Raw genomic sequence first — 23684 nt, forward strand, 5'->3', positions numbered from 1 at the left:
GCATATCTGCCTATTTTTGGGCAGTGGTTGCAAATCAATTTCAGAAATGCCCTGCGCTGAAAGGAAATAGACAATGCCTTTGCGTTCCACAGTTAGAACATGATTTCAAGTAGCACTTTTTTTAGCGAAACATACACGTTCTCGGCAAATATAGTTGCTCATCGCAAATGTAGATGTTAGTGAGATGTCTTAGCGGCAACGAGCACAGCAGCTAAAATTTAGCTTGTAGTTTTTTCTCAAACACATTCTCTGTCAAGTGTTCAATGACACCCCACCCATACCCGTTTGCAAATCTTCTCCGCACAACAATATTGTTGTGTGCATCCGGTGGTAAGCAAACAAGAACCTTGCGCCAAGCAACGTCAGGAGCATGGTACTTTCGTGCAATCCGGACTTGCTTGTCCACTCTCCAGTCGCGGTACTTGAAAAATTTGGAGACTCCGGCTACCCGCTTGGGTTCTTGCTCAGGGAGGCTATCGTGGTGATAGAACTTGTCGTGGAATATGACCTGCGATCTTGACTTCGGCTCCAACACATACCTTCTGGATGGAATCGGACAAATCAATGAATTGATGGCAGATTCGACAGCAGATGCTTTGGGAGGAATATGGAGAGTGTCGAATTCCTCGTTATCCGCGCCGTCTTCGTTTTCGTTTTGAGCATTGGCTTCTTCCTCCTCAGCCTTCTCGGAGAGGCGGGTGTCGCTACTTTTGGCGGATATTTTCGAGTATTTCTTCAATCTTGAAAGACGCTTCTTCTTCTTGGCAGATGAAGCAGATTCCGCATCCAAACTGAAGATGCGAGCGAGGAAGGTAGCGTATTTATCGGAGAAATTGGAGTTGGTCTCCTCCGAGATCTCTGCAACCCCTGGCCCTGCATCGTTGCTGCCAACCAGTGGCTCGTACGTGTTTGACGAAGCAGGATTTTCGTTTGAATGTTCTGACTGGAAAGTTTCTGGGTTTATCGATTCTTGGTCACTGAGACCATGATGGCTCTTCACTTGCCGCACCTCGCCAAGACCCTCCCAGTCTAAATAAAGAAGGGCGCTCGTGCGAAGAGGGACAATGCCGTCATTAATGGCATTTGCGTACAATGTGAGCAGCTCAAATTGCTTGAGACAACTTTGGATCGGGTCATCGGGGAGTGTTTCTAGAATCGGGCGCAATGCATGGAACAGGGAGAGACCATTCGTGATCGAAGGTAGTTTTTTCAGAAGCGTCAAATCTCTTCCTGTTTTCCCAAGAGTGCCCAAGTCTAGGAACCACAGGATGATCAAGCTCATTTCGCTCAAAACACCGAGCATGGGGCACGCCAAAAGGACCAAGTGCTTGAGTTTGATATTCTGGTCCTTAAAATACAGAGCTCCCTTGACTTGAAGGATGTTCTTGAGAGCATATACCTGGACAGGGCCGCCCAAGGAATGGCCCACGAACGATATCGAAGATACCGTATATCCCGATGTTGTGAGGTCGTCAATAGTATCAATTACAGAAGCTGCTACATTCACACCCAAACGGTGCACGCCCTTCTCTGTTTTGCCCGCATTATCCTTACAGCCAGCCACAAAGATGGCTTCGTTGTCGGCGGCCCCATCAGATTTAATGCCATACAAAGAGTCCCGGAGGTACAACATATCGGCGGTCAAGTTCGAAAAGAGACCATGGGTGACAACCACCAAATGAAGCGGCCTATCTTTGGGCGTCAGCGGAACACTGGGCCACAAATCTGCCGTGGTCTTACACTCCACCTGCAAGTCTTTACATAGGACCGTCCCCCAGTCGCTGTTCCACAGCTGCGTGTGATTCAATTTGAAGTCGCCCTTGCTGAGCGAAGTGAGCGTCGACCGATTGAGCCGGCGCATTTCTTCTAAATCGTTACCTACCATTACCACTACTCTTATCGATGCTCTACGGTTAAGTACAATTTGCGAGATAATGTCACACTCCCACTCGTGCGTGGTCGTTCCGTCCTCGTGCGTCTCCGCCAAACTGTTATCGTTCAAGTATAGCCGAACATTGAACGTTTGTCCTGGTTTGATTTGGTTCCGGAAGGTCACTTCGCTGTTCCCCTTTTTGCTGTCCGAATCCTGCGGCACAAACGGCTTTTTCTGGTTGTAGTTTTTTGGCGTCACATGACAGTAGAGCATAAACGGCCCGTTGAGGAGATGGATGGCTCTGAGGGTGGTTTGTTCCATGTTCTTTACTCGGAGATAGATCTCGGAGATATGCGGGTCCGTGCGGGTGTACCGGATCGTGTAGCGGCAGACGTCGCCGATTTTGAGGACATGTTTTTGTTTGTACCAGGAGATATCGGCGGTCATTCGTGGGTCTTGTAGTAAGTGGTTTCTTCCCCAGCTTTTCAGTCATGTGACGATAAGTGTCGCCAATCTGGGAAATTGAGATTTCGAGATCTGATTTTTTTTTTGAACAAAAGTTTTTTTGTGTCAAAACTAAAATGTTTTCAGTATAAGGTCATTTTTTGCGTTTATTTGTTCTGGTTTTGGAGTGGCCAGTAGCTCGATGAGCCAGCATTTCGTCCTGTCGCTTCAGGTAATTTATCAGTTTCAACTAAACGTAAAAATTTATGTAGCGGTTTTCGTTTTTGGATAATATTGATATTTCGGATCAATGAGCGCTGAAAATTTTCGTTTTCGCTGAAGCACTGGCTCTCTAAGAGCATACACTATAAACTGTGCATACTCACACAACCAATGCAAATCAGTGCTCTAGATGTTATTTCAAACCAGCGCTATAGATAATATCCCAGTACACTTTAGACAATTGACTCTAACTCTCAATATTGATTACGATATGACTTATATATAGAACGGGTTTAGTTTTCTTGGAAGACATCCTTCAAGAAAGACTCCTCCTCGACATTGTGCATGGTCTTGGAACCAGCAGCAACAGAAGCAGATGGGTCTCTACCAGCGTAACGGACAGTGGCGTCCTTGTAGTTCTCGGTGTTAGCAAGGGTAGTAGCAAGACGTGGGGCAACGAAACTGTAAGCACCCATGTTCAATGGCTCCTCTTGACACCAGACAAGGTCCTCCACAGCAGGATAGCTGTCCAAGGCGTCACGGATTTGTGCGAATGGGAATGGGTTCAATTGTTCAACCTTGATGAATGCAGTGGTCTTGTCTTCCAAGGAAGCACGCTTCTTGTGCAAGGCGGTGTAAACTTGACCAGTACAGAAGACAATACGCTTGATCTCCTCCTTGTTGTGAATGGACTTGCCCAACTCGCGGTCCTCGATGATCCAACCGAAGTGGGAGTCGCCGGTGAACTCAGTCAACTCAGATCTGGCCAATGGGTGTCTCAACAATTGCTTGGAGAAGAAAAGAACCAATGGCTTTCTGAACTGTCTGTGCATTTGACGTCTCAACAAATGGAACAAGTTGGCTGGGGTGGTTGGGTAGGCGATTTGCATGTTACAGTCTTGGTGCTGTCTCTCAAGCTTCTCTGGAGATGGGAAGTAACGAGGGTCCTCGTTACACATTTGCAAGTATCTCTCGATTCTACCACTGGAGTGCTCTGGTCCCTGACCGTCGTAACCGTGAGGCAAGGACAAGACCATACCAGATCTTTGCTTCCACTTACTCTCAGCAGCGGCGATGAACTGGTCAATGATGACTTGAGCAGTGTTGGCGAAGTCACCGAATTGAGCCTCCCATTGCACCAAAGCATCTGGGGAGAACAAAGAGTAACCGTACTCGAAACCCATGACACCGTACTCGGACAAAGAGGAGTTGGAGATGTCAAAAGCACCTTGGTCCTCAGACAAGTGCTTCAATGGGGTGTAAATTTTCTCGGATTGTTGGTCGTGCAAGACGGCGTGACGTTGAGAGAAAGTACCTCTCTCAACATCTTGTCCGGAAACTCTGACGTGGTAGCCCTCCAACAAAAGCGAACCGAAAGCCAAAGCTTCACCAGTAGCCCAGTCAATACCGTCACCGGTCTCAACAGTCTTCTTTCTGTTGTTCAAGATACGCTTCAAGTTTCTGTGAACCTCGAAGCCCTTTGGAGCTTGGGAAATCTCATCTCCGATCTTCTTCAAGGTAGACTCCTCGACAGCGGTCGGAAGGTGGGGCAAGATCTCGGTGGCCAACTCCTTAGGAGACTTAAAGTCCTCCCATGGGGTGGTCAACCACTCTCTGGAGGTTGGTTGGTACTCCTTAGATTTGCCGAAAGACTCCTCCAAAAGGTTCCAGACCCACTTCTTGTGCTCGCTGATGTCCTCAGCAGTGAAGGTCTTCTCGTCCAACAATTGCTTGGTGTAGTACTCCAAGACAGACTTCTTGTCCGAGATCTTCTCGTACATGAGAGGTTGGGTGAATGCAGGTTGATCGGTCTCGTTGTGACCGTGCTTTCTGTAACCAACAACGTCGATGATGACGTCGGAGTGGAAGGTGGCTCTCCACTCGGCAGCCAAGTTGAAGATGAAGGTGACAGCCTCAATGTCATCAGCGTTGACGTGGAAGATAGGAGCGTTGATAGACTTGGCAATGTCAGATGGGTACAAGGTGGATCTGGCGAAACGTGGGTCAGTGGTGAAACCAATCTGGTTGTTGATGATGATGTGGACAGTACCGCCGGTAGAGTAGGCAGGCAAGTTGGCGAAACCCATGGTCTCGTAGACAACACCCTGGGCGGAGAAGGCAGCGTCACCGTGCAACAAGATGGACATGGCCTTGGAGAACTCGCCAATGTCGTTCTTGTATTGTTGGATGGCTCTGGTCTTACCCAAAACAACACCATCCTCGGCCTCCAAATGCGAAGGGTTGGCAACAAGAGACAAGTTGACGTGTTTACCGGAGGTGGTTGGTCTCTTGTAGTTCATACCCAAATGGTACTTGACGTCACCGCTTCCCTCGTCGAACTCCTTGGAGCCAGTGAACTCGAAGAAAATGGACTCGTTGGGTTTACGCACCACGTTGGACAACATGTTCAATCTACCTCTGTGGGGCATACCGATGACCACGTCCTCAACGCCGTACTCGACCGAGGTGTCGATCATGGACTTCATACCTGGAATGATGGCCTCAGCACCCTCGAGACCGAATCTCTTGTCGTTGGGGAACTTGGTGGCCAAGAAGGACTCGAAGGAGCAGGCCCAGATCAATCTGTCCAAGATCTGTCTCTTCTCATCTACGGAATATTTAAAAGGCTGAGGAATCTCGATTCTCTCACGCAACCAGTCACACTGGGCCTTGGAGGGGATGTGGATGTACTCCACACCGTACGAGGAACAGTACAACTTCTCGCAGGTGTCGACAATCTCCTTCAAAGACATGGTTTTCTTGCCGTCCGCGAAGCGGGGCAAGATACCGGGACCAAGAGTGATCTGCTTGTTCAAGTCGGCGTCGGTGAAGCCATAGTGGTCCAAGGTCAACTCCGCGGGAATGGACTGGTTGCTGGCACCGAACGAAATGCCCAATGGATCGATCTGCGCCTTCTGGTGGCCTCTCACCTGGTACGCACGCACCAAAAGCTGCACCTTCAAGTGGGTCACCACGTCCTCGCTGTGGGGAGCAGCGCCAGGAATGAACCCGACGCCAGCACCGCCGGCAACAGTAGGAACAAGCGTAGGTGGAGCAGTGAACGCAGCAGCTGGAGCCTGGCCGGCGTCCAAGTTCTTGAAGTATGCGTTCCACGAAACGTGCACGCTGTTGGGGTCCTGGCGCCAGGCCTCGTACATCTCCTCGACGTAATTGCTATTGTTCAGCTGCAAGAAGGAGTCGGTGGCGTACCCACGGGCGAATTTACCCATGGATGTTTTTGAAAGGGCAGAAAGGGAAGCAACTCTGGTACTGGAAATCGAGGCAAGTTTACTATGGAGAGCTCTATTGGCGCGGGCGCGGGGAGCGACAGCTCTAAACGCACCTAGCATGATGTAGAGAGGTAAGAACTACGAACTATAGAAAGAAAGGGCGGGAACAGATTGCTCGATTCGAGTAGTCTGTGGTTGGGGGAGGAAAGGGTGGAGAAGGGCCTTGTTATAAGCCATCGGGTGCGAGCGTGCATGTTGCGGCGCCTCTGCAGGGATTTCTATTTGTCGGTTTCGATTCCGGGTGCTCCGGGGTGTGCGATCGCAGCCGCCTGTCTGCAGGAGAGGGGGATTTTCAATTGAATTGCCGATGCCCAATACTTGTTCTACCTATAGTTAATTAGGGGTGAGGCCTGTTTGGGTCAGTGAAAGAGCGAGAAAGAAATTGAAATTGGGGAAATAAGAAAGTTGTCGCTAGGAAATTGTATAAATGAATTTTTTATCTATTTTTCTGCGTTTTTTTCGTGGTTTTATTGGCTCTGGTGAATTTGAATTATAGTATAGGACGGCATACAAGACTGGCGTTTGGGCCCCGGAAGTCTCAAACCGGGGGCTCGGTGATGACTTCTGCCAACTCCGAACGCCCAACCAAACAGATTGGTCAATATGTGATCTATTGAGATTTTGAGAATGCTATTTTAGTTGTAGTTGATTTACTCAATTGATTCAATGCGGAAATTTGCCTTTGAGGATGGGTATAAAGTAATATGTACGGTATTCCATGGACATTCGTATAGTCGGTATGGCACTAGTAGGACAGTACTGAGGCCTTAATTGGACTCAATTATCAACGACCGAAAACGTTGGAATTCCGTCAACAGTAGCCGTGAAACAGCAGCCAGACCGTTGGATGGTCGCGTTGCTTCCAAAATCGAATTGGTCCGTTCTTGTGTCGCGTTTGTGGAGATGACTCCTGAGTCACACTCCCGGCGCTTTCGGAGTTGGCTGCAAAGTCCGCCGCGGGTATTGCGACCGTTGGATGGATGTGTAGTGGAGGGATTTCCGATTTCGGCGCCTGGAAATTTGATTTAATAATTGTGGAAAATTTTGGTTTATCCTAAGATGAGTCTGCTCTCTTTTGGATGTTGTGTGGTGAGAACCCGAGGCTCTAGCAGTTGAAAGTGGCAGAGAATCTATTGATTTTGAAGCTGTCTGGGAGGAAAGACGCATTGAGAGAGAAGCTTGAGATATGGAGAAATTGATGACCGAACAGGTTACGTGAATTAGCGGTAGAAGCTACAGACAATAGAAATGAATTGTGTGAATTTTGATGGTCAATTTGTTTCGGAAAGTCTCTCAAAAAACACCAGAACTTCGAGTTGAATTGGTCTCGTCAAGGTGTCATTCTATGAAAGCTACCGACATATTTTACATCCAATCACCTCCAAGACCGAGATTGTGAATCCGATCATCAAATTTGTAATTTGCAATCTTTGTTTTGCAATTAACACTGTTGCACTCCTAAACCACCGTTTTTGCTCTTTCAATCACCAATTTGCTGTTTCAATTACCAACCCTATGAATTGCAATCACCAATCTTGCCAATTTCAAACTTCACATGTGTTACCCTGAAAGCAAGAGGGTCAACCCAGAGTATCTTCAATTCAATCCAGTCTCACCAACACTTGCTTCAATACCCGCCTACGCCTTTCCATTTACAACATTCATTAAGCCGGCAATTGCCAGCACCTATATACCACTAGAGGAACTCCTCTGTCTTTCTTCTGAATGCATTGCAGTCCCGCAACCACTGCTTGTACTTACTCAACGAGTTGATTCTCTCGCCATAGTAATCTGGAACGGGGTTGGAAAACGACTGCGACGAGGGGTCCACGCGGTTCCGCTTGATTCTCTGCAAAAAGATCTGGTCCTTGGCCTTGAACGCAGGCAACACCTTGCTGTTTTTCATGTTGAACACTCTCACGCCAAACGAGGGGCCAACCAAGTATCCAGCCACACCACCCACGACCACCAGTGCTCCAAGAACCATGAATGGATCAATTCCGAAAATAGGCTGTTCGACATCGATCTCGACGTTTCCCAAATATGCTAACGTAGCAAACGCACCCATCAAACTCGTGAGCGACGATGCCGCAACGTTGATTCTCTTTGATTCGGTTCTCAACTTGAAAAAGTCCACCCAGTTCATTTGTGTGTTGGAGGAGTTGAAGCGGAGAGAACGGAACATTGCCTGTGTTCGAGAGGCCCGGGATGCAAGACCAATGACCTGAAACATGTTTTTGTTTAATTTGAGATGTGTTGAATATTCTCCAGGGGGAATGGTAAAGTAGTAGAGATCAGTTCACTTTCTGTAGATGCATTTGAGGGTCGAGGTGGGGGTTGGGTGCAGGCATCATACGACCGTTAACATATTGCCAGAAAAATAGTACGAGGGGGGATTTAGGGGTTTATATATTTTTTTGGAGGAAGCGGGGAAGGATTTGAGGGAGTTTCTGTTTTTTGATTGAAGTTGGGTCTGGTTGTTGGCTAGTAGAGAAGATATGAGAGTGGGATGGAGGAACTGGTAGGGCCCTTGTGACACCAATGCGATATTGATAATGAGAATGAGATTTTGAGCACTCGAAAGGAGAAATTAACCAAATTGGAGTCAAGTGTATTTCTATGCACTGGCCTGGTGTAAATGGAGTGGTTGCAACTGTTGAATTCCAAGACAGGAAGTTTTTTTTGACCTCACACTGGTCAAAAATCTGTTTTCTTTCTACTGAAAAGATATTTTACCCTTCTTTTATATTATTTGAGCATTTGAGTTATTCGAAGCTCAGGCGTAGATATCTGACACTGTGCTGTGGAAGGAACCCCGTCAGAGGATAAAGAAGTGTAGATTTGATCGAAAAACGAAAATAAAAAACTTCCTTTACATTAGTTGTCTGAAATTCGTCCATCATTAAAATTTCGATTTTCTCTTCAGTTGCGTTTTGACCATTTGAACCACCACCAATTCTATATCCATCACCGTAACCAACCTAAGAACGCAAAAAAAAGCCATGCATAAAAATCCAATAATTCCAAGAACCTCAAATTTAAGTAAAATTAAAAAAAAAAATCGTTTTCACCCCAATTTACCCACCCCCCAGAACTCTCTCCAAAATCCTGCCGCGCACTACCGAAAATGTCTACGCGAACTTCGGCTTCTTCAAATAACAACTCCATTGCATCTGCCGTCAACCCCAAACGGCGCTAATCCGATTTCTGTGTGGTGTCACTGCGTTCTCTGCATTCTGTTGTCCACGTTTCGCGAAAAAAATCCAGAAAAAGCTCCATTTGTGACGAAGTTCTTGTTGATTTCTTCAACGACCATTCATTATCATACCGGTGTACATATCGGTCCTTTCACAGAACAAAAAACTCACTCAGTGTACTGATCACCAGTAAATCACTTCCATCCACTAATCGTAAACATACTCTATATAGAATGAACGGAACTGTAAGCAGCTACACAAACGGATCTGCAACGAAGGAAGCCGAGACTGCTGCAACCACAACAGACCCAAAACCGGTCCGCTTTCCATCGACTCGTAAGGAGCTCGATGATAGCATCTTGCGGTACCAGCTGCTTCTCCGTCTTACCAAAGAATTGAAAGATAGACACGAAACGCAGCGGTCTTTTCTGCAATACCACGAGGCTGATCTGGCACCGGGCTTCTCCGACGTCTACGCGGACGAACGAGAGCAATTGGAGAACATGTTCATGCTTGTGAGCGAGAAATATGACTCTCTTGCATCGGAGGAGGAGAAACTCTATGCAAACATCGAAAGCGCCCTCGACAAGGCTGGCGATAACGACCTTGACCTGCAACTCCTTGAAAAACAACTCATAGGTCTTCAGTACTTGTCGCGTGATATGGACTTGCCTGCCTCGTTGTGTTCTAGCTATGGCAGTGAAGAGCCCTCATCTGAAGTCACACCTGACACACAGAAGTGCGTGGACGAAATTATAGAAAAATACTTTTCCGGAACTTCCACTGCCGATTTCTTGACCAGAGCTCATGCTGTGGGCATCGAGTCTGCTGCTAGTAAACGTTCAAGCGATCCTACCGCAGCACCATTGGGTAATTACTACACTGAACAGATCATCTCTGCCAAGATCCTGAACAGAATTCTGGAGTTGGAGAACTTCCCTGCAAACTTGGGCACCTACGATTTCAACGCCAAACACGCCGATGCTCTTGACAATAATACCTTGAAAATCAATGCCGTAGTAGAGTTGAAGTCGCTACAAGCCCTTGCGTTCCAAAAGCGCTTGAAGAATAACTTCATCCGTAAAATCGCTTTGACAGCTCAATACGACCTGCCAGAGTTGGCCACAAATGCCATCTCGCTACAAGGAAGAAGAGGCTTATACATAAGAGAGAAAATTGACCAGCCCCAACCACATTTGTTGTCTTCGCAATTGCAAGATCAGTTCAAGTTGGAGGCTCAAGCACAAAAGCATCGTTTGCACATTAAAAAGATCGAACAACTTGTTTCCACATCCAAAGACCACCTGCAAACAAAGGGCAACAAGTTCATCAAGAGAATGCAATTTCTCCGTGCTATCAACAATTTCCATGCTATTACCGAAAAGGATGAATCCAAGAAATTGGAGAAGACTGCCAAGCAGCGTTTGCAAGCCTTGAAGGCCAACGATGAGGAAGCTTATATCAAATTGTTGGATCAAACTAAGGACCATAGAATTACACATTTGTTGAAACAGACAAACACCTTTTTGGACTCGTTGACTCAAGCGGTTCGTGTTCAACAAGCCGAGCATGATGAAGCTGAGGACGACTCTCAAGCTGAAGCCACAGATGAGTTGAGAGAAAAGATCGACTACTACCAGGTCGCTCATCGTATCAAGGAAGAGATTAAGGAGCAGCCAAAGATGTTGATTGGTGGTCAATTGAAGGAGTATCAACTCAAGGGTTTGCAATGGATGGTCTCGTTGTACAATAACAAGTTGAACGGTATTTTGGCTGATGAGATGGGATTGGGTAAGACCATTCAGTCCATCTCGTTGGTCTCATATTTGATTGAGAAGAAGGGCGAGGACAAGTTCTTGGTCATTGTTCCTCTTTCAACAATCACTAACTGGACGCTTGAGTTCGAAAAGTGGGCTCCCTCCATTAACGTGGTGGTGTTCAAGGGCTCCCCTGCTCAACGTAAGGATCTTGCGCATGAAATTAGAATCGGTAATTTTCAGGTTGTTTTGACAACTTACGAATACATTATCAAGGAAAAGGCCATGTTGGGTCGTTTCTACTACTCGCATATGATTATCGATGAGGGTCACAGAATGAAGAACACGAAATCCAAGTTATCTATCACTTTGAAGCAATACTACAGAACCAAGAACAGATTGATTTTGACCGGAACACCACTTCAGAATGATTTGCCTGAGCTTTGGGCATTGTTGAATTTCGTTCTTCCCAAGATTTTTAAATCGGTGAAGTCTTTCGATGAATGGTTCAATACACCATTTGCCAACACTGGGTCTCAAGAGAAGATCGAGCTTTCAGAAGAAGAGAGTTTGTTGGTCATTCGAAGATTGCACAAAGTTTTGAGACCGTTCTTATTGAGAAGATTGAAGAAGGATGTGGAGAAGGATCTCCCAGACAAGATCGAGAAGGTTTTGAAATGTAACTTGTCGAGCTTACAGTATGTCTTGTATCAGCAAATGTTGAAGCACAACGCTATTTTCATTGGAAACCAGGCCACTGAGGAGACCAACAAATCTGGAATCAAGGGATTGAACAACAAGGTCATGCAATTGAAGAAGATTTGTAACCATCCTTTTGTTTTCGATGATGTGGAGAATGTTGTCAATCCAATGGGAACAAACAACGAACTTCTTTGGAGAACTTCTGGTAAATTTGAGCTCTTGGATAGAATTTTACCTAAGTTGAAGGCCAGTGATCACCGTGTCTTGATGTTCTTTCAAATGACAACAGTCATGACGATTTTTGAGGACTTCTTGAGGATCAAGGATTTGAAGTACTTGCGTCTTGATGGTAACACCAAGGCCGACGACAGACAGGATATGTTGAAAGAATTCAACAAGCCAGACTCTGAGTATTTCTGTTTCTTGCTTTCTACGAGAGCCGGTGGTTTGGGTTTGAACTTGCAAACGGCAGACACTGTCATTATATTTGATACCGATTGGAATCCTCATCAGGATTTGCAAGCCCAAGATAGAGCCCATAGAATTGGTCAGAAGAATGAGGTGAGAATCTTGAGATTGATTACCAATGACTCGGTGGAAGAAATCATTCTTGAAAGAGCCCACCAGAAACTAGACATAGATGGTAAGGTCATTCAAGCTGGTAAATTCGACAACAAGAGTACCGCCGAAGAACAAGAGGAGTTCCTTAAACGATTGCTTGATGCAGAGCAGGGTGATCGTGAGAATGAGGAGAGCAATTCTTTGGACGACGACGAGTTAAACGAGATCTTGGCCAGAACTGAATACGAGAAGGAATTGTTTGGAAAGATTGACGCCGAGCGTGTTCTTGTGGAAAACCAGATTGCTCGCGAGGGAGGATATAGTACAAGATTGATCAGTCGCGAGGAGTTGCCTGAAGACATCACAGAGAACATCGCACACCATTTCGAGAAGGATCCACAAGATCTCAGCAGGATGAGAGAAAAGAAAAAAATCAAGTACGACGATGGGTTGACAGAGGAGCAATGGACCATGGCACTAGAGGCAGAAGACGATACCATCGAAGAGGCAAGCAAGAGACTAGAGGAAAAGAGGGCTCGCAGACAAAAGCGCGCAGGTAGCGAGAGCGGTGAGCCCGAGGATGAGCCATCGTGGAAGAAGAGTCGTCATCAAGCAGATGACAAAAAGGCCGATGACGGGCTCGATGAATTCACAGAAAGAGGATATCTGATCTTGGATGGACTCGATGAACTCTATGCCAACGATGGTCACTCTGTGGCCGAAATATTCCGCAAACTCCCGCCCAAAAAGTTGTATCCCGACTATTATCAATTGATTCCAAAGCCGGTCGCAATCGTGCCGATCCGCAAGAACTTGCAGCAGGAGCGCTATGACACTTTCGAACAGTTCATGGACGATCTCCGGTTGATGTGCGCGAACGCCAAGGTGTACAATGAAGAGGGATCATTTGTGTATGAGGACGCCTTGACGATTGAGAAGTACTTGGATGAAGTTGAAGCGTAAGCCAGGTAATGTATTATTATGTAGTCTGAGAAATGAAAGCAAAATTAATAGACCTTTGTGTTTAGTAGAAGGAATGTATTTTCTGAACCCAGCAAGTTACATTATTCAACGAAAAAGCGATTTTACCAGTGAAAATCTGCCAATTCCATAACTGGCCCTAAAATTTCCACCTTCCAAAATTCGTTATCACCGAAATCTGTTTCTATCACAGTAGCCAGTTCTCCACCTGGAGATCCCGATAAATCCGGTCTTGCAGCCAATAACCACGGCTGCAATTGGCGTTATGCGCGTTCCTGCAGGACCGTGGAACAGCGAACATGTGGGTGCAAAATCTGAGCCATTCGAGCGATAATCCGAAAAAAAAAGCCGACTCTCTGAAAGATTTTCCATAGGTTGTAGCACTGCCCTAAATCAAATATCTCTGCGAAGTCTCCGTTTTCTGCGCGTTGTCCTGGGCCAGTTGGGGCATCTCATCGCACAGATAAGGATAGGTACATCTGAAACAAAAGGGGTCCAGATTTCGGCGCGAAAATAGAATTTTTGCAAAACCCAAAAGTTTGACAAGATACAATTGGGTCTGAATTTTAACATGAAATTATCGCCGACCTTGTCAAGCTGCTCCTTCACCTCCAATTACGTCTCTTCATCTTTCCCACCCAACCCGCATGCAATCGCAATCAGCAAACACACTGCATTCCGAAACGACAAAAATAGGAGGAAACAACGCACAGAAATATACAACGAAACAAAATTGCGGACATATAACCCCGATATCCTCGACACTATCTCCCCATTTGACCTCGTAAGCACCCAGAATTATCCACACCTCATCGCCCACCACCACCTAAACCATTCTTAGTAATTTCGCAAGGCTGGCCCCACATTTCACACCAGCCGGCTAAAACCCTGTCCTGCAGAAACCGCCGGCCCTGGAGGTATAAATACCACCGGCGTCCCCACCCCCATCCGTTTTTGAATTGTAATTAATCTCTCCTTTTCTTCGCATCATGGCTACCATTGCTCTTAGACAGACATCGGCACATGCCTCCCGCGCGTCGTCCGTCCTTCTTGGATTGGCCGGTGCTGCTGGTTTGGCCCTCTATGCTGCCAACGATAACCAATCGTCCTACAAATACTCCGGTTCCAGCTCCAATGGTAACAACAACAACAATAACAACAACAATAAAAACAACGGCGGCAACTACATCAAGGCTTTGTTCGGTGCAACCACCGCCGCCAACATCAACAACGCCATGTGCCCAGAAGGCAAGAAGTACGCCGACTTCCAGGAGGTCTACAACGACATTGCCAAGAAGGTGCGCGACGAGGACGACGCCGACCGCGGTGCCGGTCGCTACGGTTTGTTGGTGCGTCTCTCGTGGCACGCATCTGGTACCTACAACAAGAAGGAGAACTCTGGAGGTTCTTACGGTGGTACCATGATCTACTCTCCTGAGTCCACCGATGGCGCCAACGCCGGTTTGGAGGTCGGAAGAGACTTTTTGGCCGAGATCGGGGTCAAGTACCCCTGGATCAGTAGAGGTGACTTGTGGACCTTGGGTGGTGTTGTGGGTGTGCAAGAGGCCGGCGGCCCTAAGATTCCATGGAGACCAGGCCGTGTCAATGCTACTGACGAGTCCAAGGTGCCAGCTAACGGTAGATTGCCAGACGCTTCCCAGGGCGCTTCCCACATCAGAGACGTTTTCGGCAAGTACGGCTTCACTGATGAGGAGACCGTGGCCTTGATCGGTGCCCACTGTTTGGGTCGTTGTCACACCTGGAGATCTGGTTTTGACGGTCCATGGGGTCCTTCGCCAAACATGTTCAACAACGCTTACTACGTGGAATTGTTGAAGGAGTGGAGAGTCAGAGACTGGAACGGACCAAAGCAGTACGAGGACGTTGAGACCAAGGAATACATGATGTTGCCAAGTGACATGGCTTTGAAGGAGGACTCTGTCTTTGTCAAGAGCGTCAAGAAGTACGCTGCCAACCAGGACCTCTTCTTCGCTGACTTCACTAAGGCTTATGTCAAGTTGCTCGAGAACGGATGCACCTATCCTAGAGGCACCAAGTACTTCGAGTTCAAGACCTTGGACGAGCAAGAGAACTAATTAGTCACAAAATAAAAAGTATAAACGTGAGCGATGTAGACGCCGTGTGCGGTGTGCGGTGCATTTGCCAGGCGGCCACCAATTAGGCAATTTGTTTCGGACTTTTACGATGTAGTATTTTAACTAGAAATATCAATTAAGTGAGGTGTTTCTGACTTCGAATATTGAATGAATCTGTGGTATGCATCACGATGTATCTTTTTTGAGCTGAGAGTGAATTCCAATGCGTCTACTTTAGTCATGAGTGCAATTCTCCAAAACACAATGCTAGAAAAGACATTTAGTGTGTTCGAAGAGAGACTTAGACCCTAATAGAGAAATCCATGTTTCAATTGACCACCTTCATTTCTAAGAATAAGGCGACTAACAGGGGACGGACATTATTTCGTGGTAACCGATTGAGCTTATGGTTGTTTCAAAACCGAACAGAATATCATTATGAATATATTGCGTTGATGCAAAGACGGTCCTCGGAAAGTCTGTTCTGTGACTGAGGATACATCGGTCATCGCTAATTTTATTATAAGTTTCAATAAGAACGTTCAATAATCTTAGGACCTGGTCTCAATTCTTGACTTCTTGAATCCAGCTATTGTTGATTAATCCCTCAATTTGCTTTCATTCTTGGTCCAATGAGCAAACTCGGACTTGGTGCTATTTAACCCAATTTCAAACCTAGGGAACTGTCCTTCAACTTGAACAAGACTAGACATCAATCGTTTTTATACCTGAATAAACAATCTTTTTTTTATGAAGATGTTCGTGCGAACACACATGTCTTCCAGTATGAATTGTGTTAGAGGTATTCCGGGTAGCTACTGAGTTGAGGAATAGACACCTAATTTATCGTGTCCAGAAATGTATAACACATCGTTCATCGTACCAATGTATACTCATCTAGAGTGTAAGACAACTTTCTTTTCCATCAACTGACAATTTCTGCCTATATCCTTCAGTATTGTTACTATGCTGCAGTTTCCAATCCTGACTATCTCCTCAGATGGATTGATTCCGCTCAACCGGAATAATGTGACTACTCTCTTCCGATTTTGTACCTTTCAATTTTTATTATTTATTAAGTGCAAGCAGCTGTTTCTATAATAATTTGTTTCAACTCGGAGCGCCTTCATTTGTGTTCCTGCTAACGCTGCTCAAGTCTACCTGTACTTACTTAATAAATCATAGAGTATTCTTTATGATTTCAACAAGCTAAAATTCCCGCTCAGGTGCCTAATTGTTACTTGGGATTGGAAGTTGCGCAAAACTGAAACACCTACATGGAGGAAAGGAGGGGGAGGAAAGAGTAGTCTCGTCTATAAAAAGGAAGCAAATTTCTTCCCCTTTTATGGCCTTTTCAAGTTTCATCAACTTTAATTCTTAGGTTTGTAGATTCTCGAGAAGTACCACAGTCCTAAACCCAAGTTCCGTTTGATAGTAGAACAAAGCACTCAAATTCGATTGAATAGATACTATAGAATTGTTTTCCAAAATGGCAAATAGATGTCAATATGGCGATTACAGATTCAATAACAAATACGGTGTAAACTTGGGTGATTATTACTGGTCCCAACTAGTAAGAAATTTAGAGGAGGAGCGAAAGAAACGTAAAGGTGTAATACCATATGGATTTCAGTTGGATCACTACCCAGAAGAGACCTGGTGCAACAAGTGGCAAGAGATATTCGATCTGGCCAGCGAGGGTCTCGATTCTGACTCAATGAAGTGTTTCCAGGGTCACAGGCTAGGAATTCAGGGAGCTGTTATCTCCGATTTCAACACGTTCAGATCAGCACACGCGTCTCATATTGCTTCATTGTCAAGGATGGAAAAGGGATGGGTAGAGGGATGGGTAGTTGGTGAGACTATGAAGGGGCAGCCAGTAGAATGGGCCCATGCTATTGAGAAATACAATGAGGCATTCAATGAAATGAAGCCCAAAATTGATGCCAACATCGATAGCGTTGAAGATGCTAGTGCAAAGGCGGCTCTTAAGATTGCCTTTGGCCAAATCAAACTGTACCACATTCACTGGTGCGAACAGACAACTTGGTACTACAAGTCCTACTTGCAGCCGGTATGGGCCATCCTTCACATTGCAAAGAAAACGTTTTTGAAACGGGTGATACTGGGATATAGCTATATATTTTCGAAGGTTTTTTTCATCGGTGCCATAGGGGCCTTAATTGGCCTGCCAAACCGAGCCAAGTTATTCAAAGTTCCGTTTTCCGAGGCAAAAGGTATACACATTTCATTTATCATTATGATGGTGCCCTTGTGTGTTTATATTTTGCTGCTGTTGTTGTCTTGGAAGTTTTTCCAAGGCGCTTCCAAGGAGGAAAAATTGTATTTGGCCGGCCAACTGGCTGAACTTGTCGATGAGAATTGGAATTACAGAGTCTTCTCTTCAATTCCAGCAACCCACAAATTTTCATCTCTGTAATGCAGCCACCCGTCAATTTTCTTCTTCTCTTTTCGAGAAAAGATACGACAAACGAGACTATAGCCCTTCCGGCATTGAATAGCTTTGTCTGTCTTGTATTTCGAGAGCTGAAAGTCTTGATATGCACTGAAAATCAGTATTTAATCTTTTCATTCTTTGGAGACGCTTGAAGTCTCTTTGGTTTTAGTTAAGGTATGTAATCTAGCGATCTGTTTCAAATGAGGCTTGTAGAAGTTCGATTTAGATTACATTGAAAATGAGTTTGCGTTCAGGGCAGATATTGCAAGATTTTTCAAGAGAGAGATCCGCATGCTTATTGAATTCGTAGAGCGTTTGGAGTCTAACAAGAGCTGGTACTTTCTTCGGTAACTCGTAGTGTACTATGACTAGAGTACCAAAAAAATAGTGAGATAGCTGTTGATGCTAGGACAAGAGACATCGAATGAGATGCGCCATCTATCGAACTTAATGTTAGGGACATCAAATGAGAAGCTCTGGATAACGACGATAGAGCAATACAGAAGCGTCGGGCCGCTAGGGCGACCGTTCGATAAGCCTTGGATGTCCCAATGATGGCCGTTAAAGAACCAGATGTAGCGTTCGTTGGCTTGGCGAAGATCTGACCTATTGGCTATAAGTATGGCTAGTTACGGTCGATTACATACGGCAACTAATACTGAGATTCTAAATGAAGTATTATTCGAGTAAACAGATAATTAGGAATGAACGATTGCTCTAACAAATCCGGGTACCGATTGAACTCAGAGATAAATACCTGATAGATCGTATCCAGAAAGGGATACCATATCGTGAATCGTACCAATGTTGATTAATTTGGAGCGTAATACTATCTTCATTTTTCATCAGCTGTCTCTCACAAATTCTATCTGTATTTTTCTTCTATGCTGCAATTTCCAATCCTGGCTATCCCCTAAGATGGGTTGATTCCGCTTGACCCGAACAATTTGACTCCTCTCTTTCGATCTCATCACTTTCAATATTTGACATTTATTTTGTGCGAGCAGCTGTTTTTCAATAAATTCAACTCGGAGTGCCTTCATTTGTGTTCTTGCCATTGCAGCTGAAGTCTACTTGTACTTGCTAGAAAAATCATAGAGTATATGCTATGATTTCAACAAGCTAAAATTCCCGCTCAGGTGTCTAAATATTATTTGGGATTGGAAGTTGCGAAATCTCGTCTATAAAAGGAGACCAGTTTTCTCCCTCTTATGTGGGCTTTTCAATTTTCATCAACGTCCATTCTTAAGTTTGTGAATACTTGAGACATACCACGTTCATGAATTCTAGTGCCCTTTGATCAGTTGATTGAAATACTCATGCTCGATTGAATAGTTGCTATAGAATTGTTTTTCAAAATGGCAGATAGAAGTCAATATGAAAATTACAGATTTAGGATGAAGAGCGGTAAGGACATTAATGGATACAGAGGTGATGTTGACTGGTCCGACTTAGTAAAAGATATCGAGAAGAAGCGAACGGAACGTATAACAACAATACCATATGAATTTCAGTTGGATCACTACCCAGATGAGGCCTGGTGCAACAAGTGGCAGGTGATTTTTGATCTGGCCAGCGAAGGTCTCAATTCTGATTCAATGAAATGTTTTCAGGGTCACAGGCAAGGATATCAAGAAGCTATCATCTCAGATTTCAACACTTTAAGATTGGCACACGCGTCTCATATTGATTCATTGTCAAAGATGAATCGGTTATCTTCTAATATTTTGAAGGAGCACCCGATAGAATGGGTTCGAGTTATTGAGAAATACAATGAGGCATTCAATGAAATGAAGCCCAAAATTGACGCCAACATCGATCGCGTTGAAGATCCCAGTGCAAAGGCGGCTGTTAAGATTGCCTTTGGCCAAATCAAACTATACCACATTCACTGGTGCGAACAAACAACTTGGTATTATAAGTCATACTTGCAGCCGGTATGGGCCATCCTCCACTCCTTAAGGAAATTGATTCAAAGAAATACCATAATGAGTTACAGCTTCTCAGTTTCGAGGGCCATATTGTATGGTGCAATAGGGGCCGTAATTGGCCTGCCAAACAGAACCAAGTTATTCAAAGTTCCATTTTCTGAGGCAAAAGGTGTGCACGTTTCATTTATCATTATGATGGTGTCTTTGTGTGTTTATATTTTGGTGCTGGTGTTGTATTGGAAAATTTTTCGATGGGCTGCCAACGACGGAAAATTGTATTTGGGCGGCCAACTGGCTCAACTTGCCGAAGAGAATTGGAATTACAGAGCCTTCCCTTTAATGCCACCGCACCACAAATTCTTCATGTTTGCGAAGAGATAGAACAAACGAGAAACTAGCCCTCTCGCCGTTGAAAAGCTTTCTCTGTCTTGTAAATTGAGAGCTGTGAATCTAGTTTTGCGGTAAAAAATCAGACGAATCTTTTCATCCTTTGGAGATGCCTCAAGTCTCTTTGGATTTAATTAGGGTAAGTAGTCTAGTGAATCTGTTTTGAATGAAGCTTGTAAAGCTTGATGTAGATTTCATTGGAAAAAGCATGGGCTCATAGGAGATATCGCTAGAGTTCTAGAAAGTGATTCCCATACCTATTGGTTTTGTAGAGTGCTTCGAGCTCATAAAAGAGCTGGTACTTCAAGCTAATCGATATCTGTTCACCGGAGCCAGAGACAGCAATCAGTATCTCGGATGTTGAAATCTTCTTGTATAATTACTTACATAGAATTCGACAATATTCAGCAAGAAAAAAGCCAAAAGCCAATTTGCAATAACGTAAATGTTGCTCAGTAGAACATTCTGTTACTTGTGGTGCTGATTGATTAATCATTCCTTCGTCAGAAGCAAAGTTTACGAGCAGATATGACAAACATAGACAATATTTGTCGTTTTTCATCAGCCAAACATCTTTGAATCGGTAGAAGACAATCTGACCCAACTTTGGTCTATGGCTGCAAATTATGCGTTTATCTGCAGTCTCGAGTATCAAGGATTATATGAATAAATTCTGTAAAAAAAGCGCCCGGAAAAAAACATTCTAAAGAAATTTCACCTTCTATCAAGATAAAAGAAACAGAATAACGTAAGAAGATGACTTTATTCAATTTACACCTTCAAATCCACACTTCCCTCACACATCCAGTTGTCGCGGCTCATGCCCTAACCGTTTTTTCACCGTCACAAGTGTGCGAACAGGCATCTGTTTCCTGTATGCACCACACACGTGACTTTTTCGCCAAATTTTCCACCCCCATATAAGAACCCACCCATCCGCACATCCACTTTTCAACCTAGCTACACCACAATGAAGTACATTCAAACCGACCAAATCTTGGAAGTTCCTGAGGGCGTTACCGTCACCATCAAGGCCAGATCTATCAAGGTCACCGGTCCAAGAGGTGAGCTCACCAAGGACTTGAAGCACATCGACGTTGCTTTCAGCAAGGTCAGCGACAAGGCCATCAAGATCACCGTCATTAACGGTGACAGAAAGCACGTTGCTGCTTTGAGAACCGTCAAGTCTTTGGTTGCCAACTTGATCACTGGTGTCACCAAGGGTTACAAGTACAAGATGAGATACGTCTACGCGCATTTCCCAATCAACGTTAACGTTGTTACTGTTGACGGTCAAGACTACGTCGAGATCAGAAACTTCTTGGGTGAGAAGAGAGTCAGACAAATCAAGATCTTCGACGGTGTCACCGTTGAGCAATCCACCACCCAAAAGGATGAGTTGGTTTTGTCCGGTAACTCCTTGGAGGCTGTTTCTCAAAACGCTGCTGACATCCAACAAGTCTGCAGAGTCAGAAACAAGGATATCCGTAAGTTCTTGGATGGTATCTACGTCTCTGAGCGTGGTTTGATTAACAACGAGTAAGCGTATTCGTTGCTCTTCATTTCATATATACTACATTTTCTGTTTAATAGTTCAAATACGGCTTACATCGGGTTTACCTTGGCCTTCCAGATTTGTTACTGCGCTTCCACAATAAAGAGCCACCAACGATCTGTCGTAGAGAAAAGGTTGCGGATTAGACCCATAGCATTTTCTGGTGCGTGTGGTGAAGATCTTCAGCTGTTTGTTGTTTTTTCCTTTGTTTTTTATTTTGTTTTTCGCTATCTTGTGCAAGTGCTCAACGAAGTTTTCTTCTTTGATTCAGACGGTAGTCATCGGAATGACTGCCACCTCAATTGGAGATGAGAAGACCTTTTTGGGTACTTGAACAATATTAACGGTATCTCTATGACTATCATAATTCATCTGTATATCTGAAGAATTACTGCTGATTCTCATCACGTGAAGCCCACTTTATTTGATCTCCTTTGATTCAACTACTCCACACCTGGTGAAGTCCCCCAATATGAGCTCCAAAATTGCCTTTTTGGGCCCAGTCGGAACGTATACATATCAAGTATGTCTCATTTGTTCTCTAAAATCACTCGGTAGACTAACAATAGGCTGTAGTTCAGCAGTTCGGCAAGAATAACCAAGCACAGCTTCTACCTCAGCTGTCAATCGCTGAATGTTTTGAAAAATTGAATAAAGGCGAGGCCCAGTATGCGGTGGTGCCCTTGGAAAACTCCACAAATGGCCAGGTTGTCTTCACATACGATCTTCTTCGAGATTGGTTCTTGGCTGAGAGTCAGCCAGAATTCCAAGTGGTAGCGGAACAATTCGTTCCAATCCATCACAATCTCCTCACAAATGCCAAAGACCTTTCAGACGTTGTCACCGTATATTCACATCCACAGGTATGGGGCCAGGTTGCGACGTTCATGAACAGTAACGAAACGGTCAAGAAGTGGACCCGCGTAGATACCCAATCGACGGCGCAGGCGGCAGAAATCGTTGCCAAAGATACTTCCAACACGTCTGCGTGTATCAGTTCAATTCTGAGCTCCGAACTATATGAATTGCCGATACTAGTGCCCAATGTTGAAGACAAGAAGGAGAATACCACAAGATTCCTTGTTCTCGCACAGAATGCGTCTTCTTCTCCATCCAGGGTTGAGGGTCAGCATTACATCACATCGCTTATGTTTGTGCTCGGTCACAACGATCCCGGCGCATTGTGTCAAGCGCTAGATCTGTTCAGAAGAAACAACGTCAATTTACACTCGATAGCGTCGCGCCCTTCTGGCAGAGCGCAATGGGAGTATGTATTTTTTGTTGAGATCGAGGGGCATTCAAGTGACGATGCCGTCACTCAAAGTTTACGGGAATTGAAGAGCAATTGTTCCCAGACTGCGACGTTAGGACTGTTTTCCAGAGAACAATAAATCATGGAATTTTAATGTACGATTTGGTGAGTTGACTGTTCATACCTTTGTTGGGTTATTGTAGTACTCTAATTAAACTCTACTGTTGTGCTACTTAATAGTGGTTACGGTTAGAGGTAATGCTATAAGCAACCTCTTTGCAGTTTTTCTGAAAATTTTCGCCTCCTACGTTCTAGTATTGTGTATGATTTCACGAAAGAAAATCTAACCTTGCTGTATTAGCTATATCATTACCCAGAGTCAGAGAACCAAGCGCTCGGACTCGCCGTCAATTGCCTGCAATCGTCACATACTTCACTCAAACTCATCAAAAGGCCTTCCTCGCAGCAGAAGCCTTCAGCGTGTGGAAATGCTAGTCGTAATTTTGGGCTGTAGCTTCTAGGTCCTAGAAAATACACTTCTCCAAGCCCCACTCGTGCAAATATCTAAACCGCAAGAATGCCCAACTTCTAAGCTTGCATCTCTCAGCCATCCACATCTACTTTCCAAACTTCTGGTACGTCCATGCTACATTATCCAAAGGACACACTGGTCTAGACTTGAGCCACCGCTGAATACAATGCAGATGGAACGCATGGTTACAGACACCCCACGCAGCAACGCAATTGGTGGTTTCTTTAATACTGTTGGGCTGGCATTCGATGCAGGGCTCCATCAAGTGGTTTCTGCAAATGGCACAGGTATCAACGACAATATCCCAGGACCAGAAGGCAATCGCGGTCCATTTTTTTACCTCGAAGCGTTCCTTCTTCTTGGGCTCCATATCTTCCTCGACCTGTGCCGGCTGGTCATCTGTGATCATGGGATCATCGATGTTCATGGTGTAGAACTACTTAGTA

General features: G+C 44.9%; 10 protein-coding genes across 10 annotated transcripts; 6 read left to right on the plus strand and 4 right to left on the minus strand.

The window, feature by feature from the left end:
* Nucleotides 1-211: 211 nt before the first annotated feature.
* Nucleotides 212-2320, minus strand: PUMCH_002642 (uncharacterized protein; the record flags this gene model as incomplete). Its single annotated transcript, XM_063021643.1, has 1 exon — nucleotides 212-2320. The coding sequence occupies one exon, from the start codon at nucleotides 2318-2320 to the stop codon at nucleotides 212-214; it is 2109 nt and encodes a 702-aa protein (XP_062877713.1).
* Nucleotides 2321-2832: 512 nt separating this feature from the next.
* On the minus strand, nucleotides 2833-5889 carry PUMCH_002643 (uncharacterized protein; the record flags this gene model as incomplete). The annotated part of the gene is made up of 1 exon (XM_063021644.1): nucleotides 2833-5889. One exon carries the CDS (start codon nucleotides 5887-5889, stop codon nucleotides 2833-2835), a length of 3057 nt encoding a protein of 1018 aa, XP_062877714.1.
* A 1636-nt stretch (nucleotides 5890-7525) lies between these two features.
* PUMCH_002644 (uncharacterized protein) lies at nucleotides 7526-8062 on the minus strand (the record flags this gene model as incomplete). Its single annotated transcript, XM_063021645.1, has 1 exon — nucleotides 7526-8062. The coding sequence occupies one exon, from the start codon at nucleotides 8060-8062 to the stop codon at nucleotides 7526-7528; it is 537 nt and encodes a 178-aa protein (XP_062877715.1).
* A 1197-nt stretch (nucleotides 8063-9259) lies between these two features.
* PUMCH_002645 (uncharacterized protein) lies at nucleotides 9260-13009 on the plus strand (the record flags this gene model as incomplete). Its single annotated transcript, XM_063021646.1, has 1 exon — nucleotides 9260-13009. The coding sequence occupies one exon, from the start codon at nucleotides 9260-9262 to the stop codon at nucleotides 13007-13009; it is 3750 nt and encodes a 1249-aa protein (XP_062877716.1).
* A 1007-nt stretch (nucleotides 13010-14016) lies between these two features.
* PUMCH_002646 (uncharacterized protein) lies at nucleotides 14017-15123 on the plus strand (the record flags this gene model as incomplete). Its single annotated transcript, XM_063021647.1, has 1 exon — nucleotides 14017-15123. One exon carries the CDS (start codon nucleotides 14017-14019, stop codon nucleotides 15121-15123), a length of 1107 nt encoding a protein of 368 aa, XP_062877717.1.
* Nucleotides 15124-16612: 1489 nt separating this feature from the next.
* On the plus strand, nucleotides 16613-17563 carry PUMCH_002647 (uncharacterized protein; the record flags this gene model as incomplete). Its single annotated transcript, XM_063021648.1, has 1 exon — nucleotides 16613-17563. One exon carries the CDS (start codon nucleotides 16613-16615, stop codon nucleotides 17561-17563), a length of 951 nt encoding a protein of 316 aa, XP_062877718.1.
* A 1376-nt stretch (nucleotides 17564-18939) lies between these two features.
* PUMCH_002648 (uncharacterized protein) lies at nucleotides 18940-19893 on the plus strand (the record flags this gene model as incomplete). The annotated part of the gene is made up of 1 exon (XM_063021649.1): nucleotides 18940-19893. The coding sequence occupies one exon, from the start codon at nucleotides 18940-18942 to the stop codon at nucleotides 19891-19893; it is 954 nt and encodes a 317-aa protein (XP_062877719.1).
* Nucleotides 19894-20869: 976 nt separating this feature from the next.
* PUMCH_002649 (uncharacterized protein) lies at nucleotides 20870-21442 on the plus strand (the record flags this gene model as incomplete). Its single annotated transcript, XM_063021650.1, has 1 exon — nucleotides 20870-21442. The coding sequence occupies one exon, from the start codon at nucleotides 20870-20872 to the stop codon at nucleotides 21440-21442; it is 573 nt and encodes a 190-aa protein (XP_062877720.1).
* Nucleotides 21443-22341: 899 nt separating this feature from the next.
* PUMCH_002650 (uncharacterized protein) lies at nucleotides 22342-22845 on the plus strand (the record flags this gene model as incomplete). The annotated part of the gene is made up of 1 exon (XM_063021651.1): nucleotides 22342-22845. The coding sequence occupies one exon, from the start codon at nucleotides 22342-22344 to the stop codon at nucleotides 22843-22845; it is 504 nt and encodes a 167-aa protein (XP_062877721.1).
* A 478-nt stretch (nucleotides 22846-23323) lies between these two features.
* PUMCH_002651 (uncharacterized protein) lies at nucleotides 23324-23665 on the minus strand (the record flags this gene model as incomplete). Its single annotated transcript, XM_063021652.1, has 1 exon — nucleotides 23324-23665. The coding sequence occupies one exon, from the start codon at nucleotides 23663-23665 to the stop codon at nucleotides 23324-23326; it is 342 nt and encodes a 113-aa protein (XP_062877722.1).
* Nucleotides 23666-23684: the final 19 nt, after the last annotated feature.

This window comes from Australozyma saopauloensis, chromosome 3 (genome assembly GCF_035610405.1).
Source record: "Australozyma saopauloensis chromosome 3, complete sequence".
In the NCBI taxonomy this organism is placed as follows: Eukaryota; Fungi; Ascomycota; class Pichiomycetes; order Serinales; family Metschnikowiaceae; genus Australozyma; species Australozyma saopauloensis.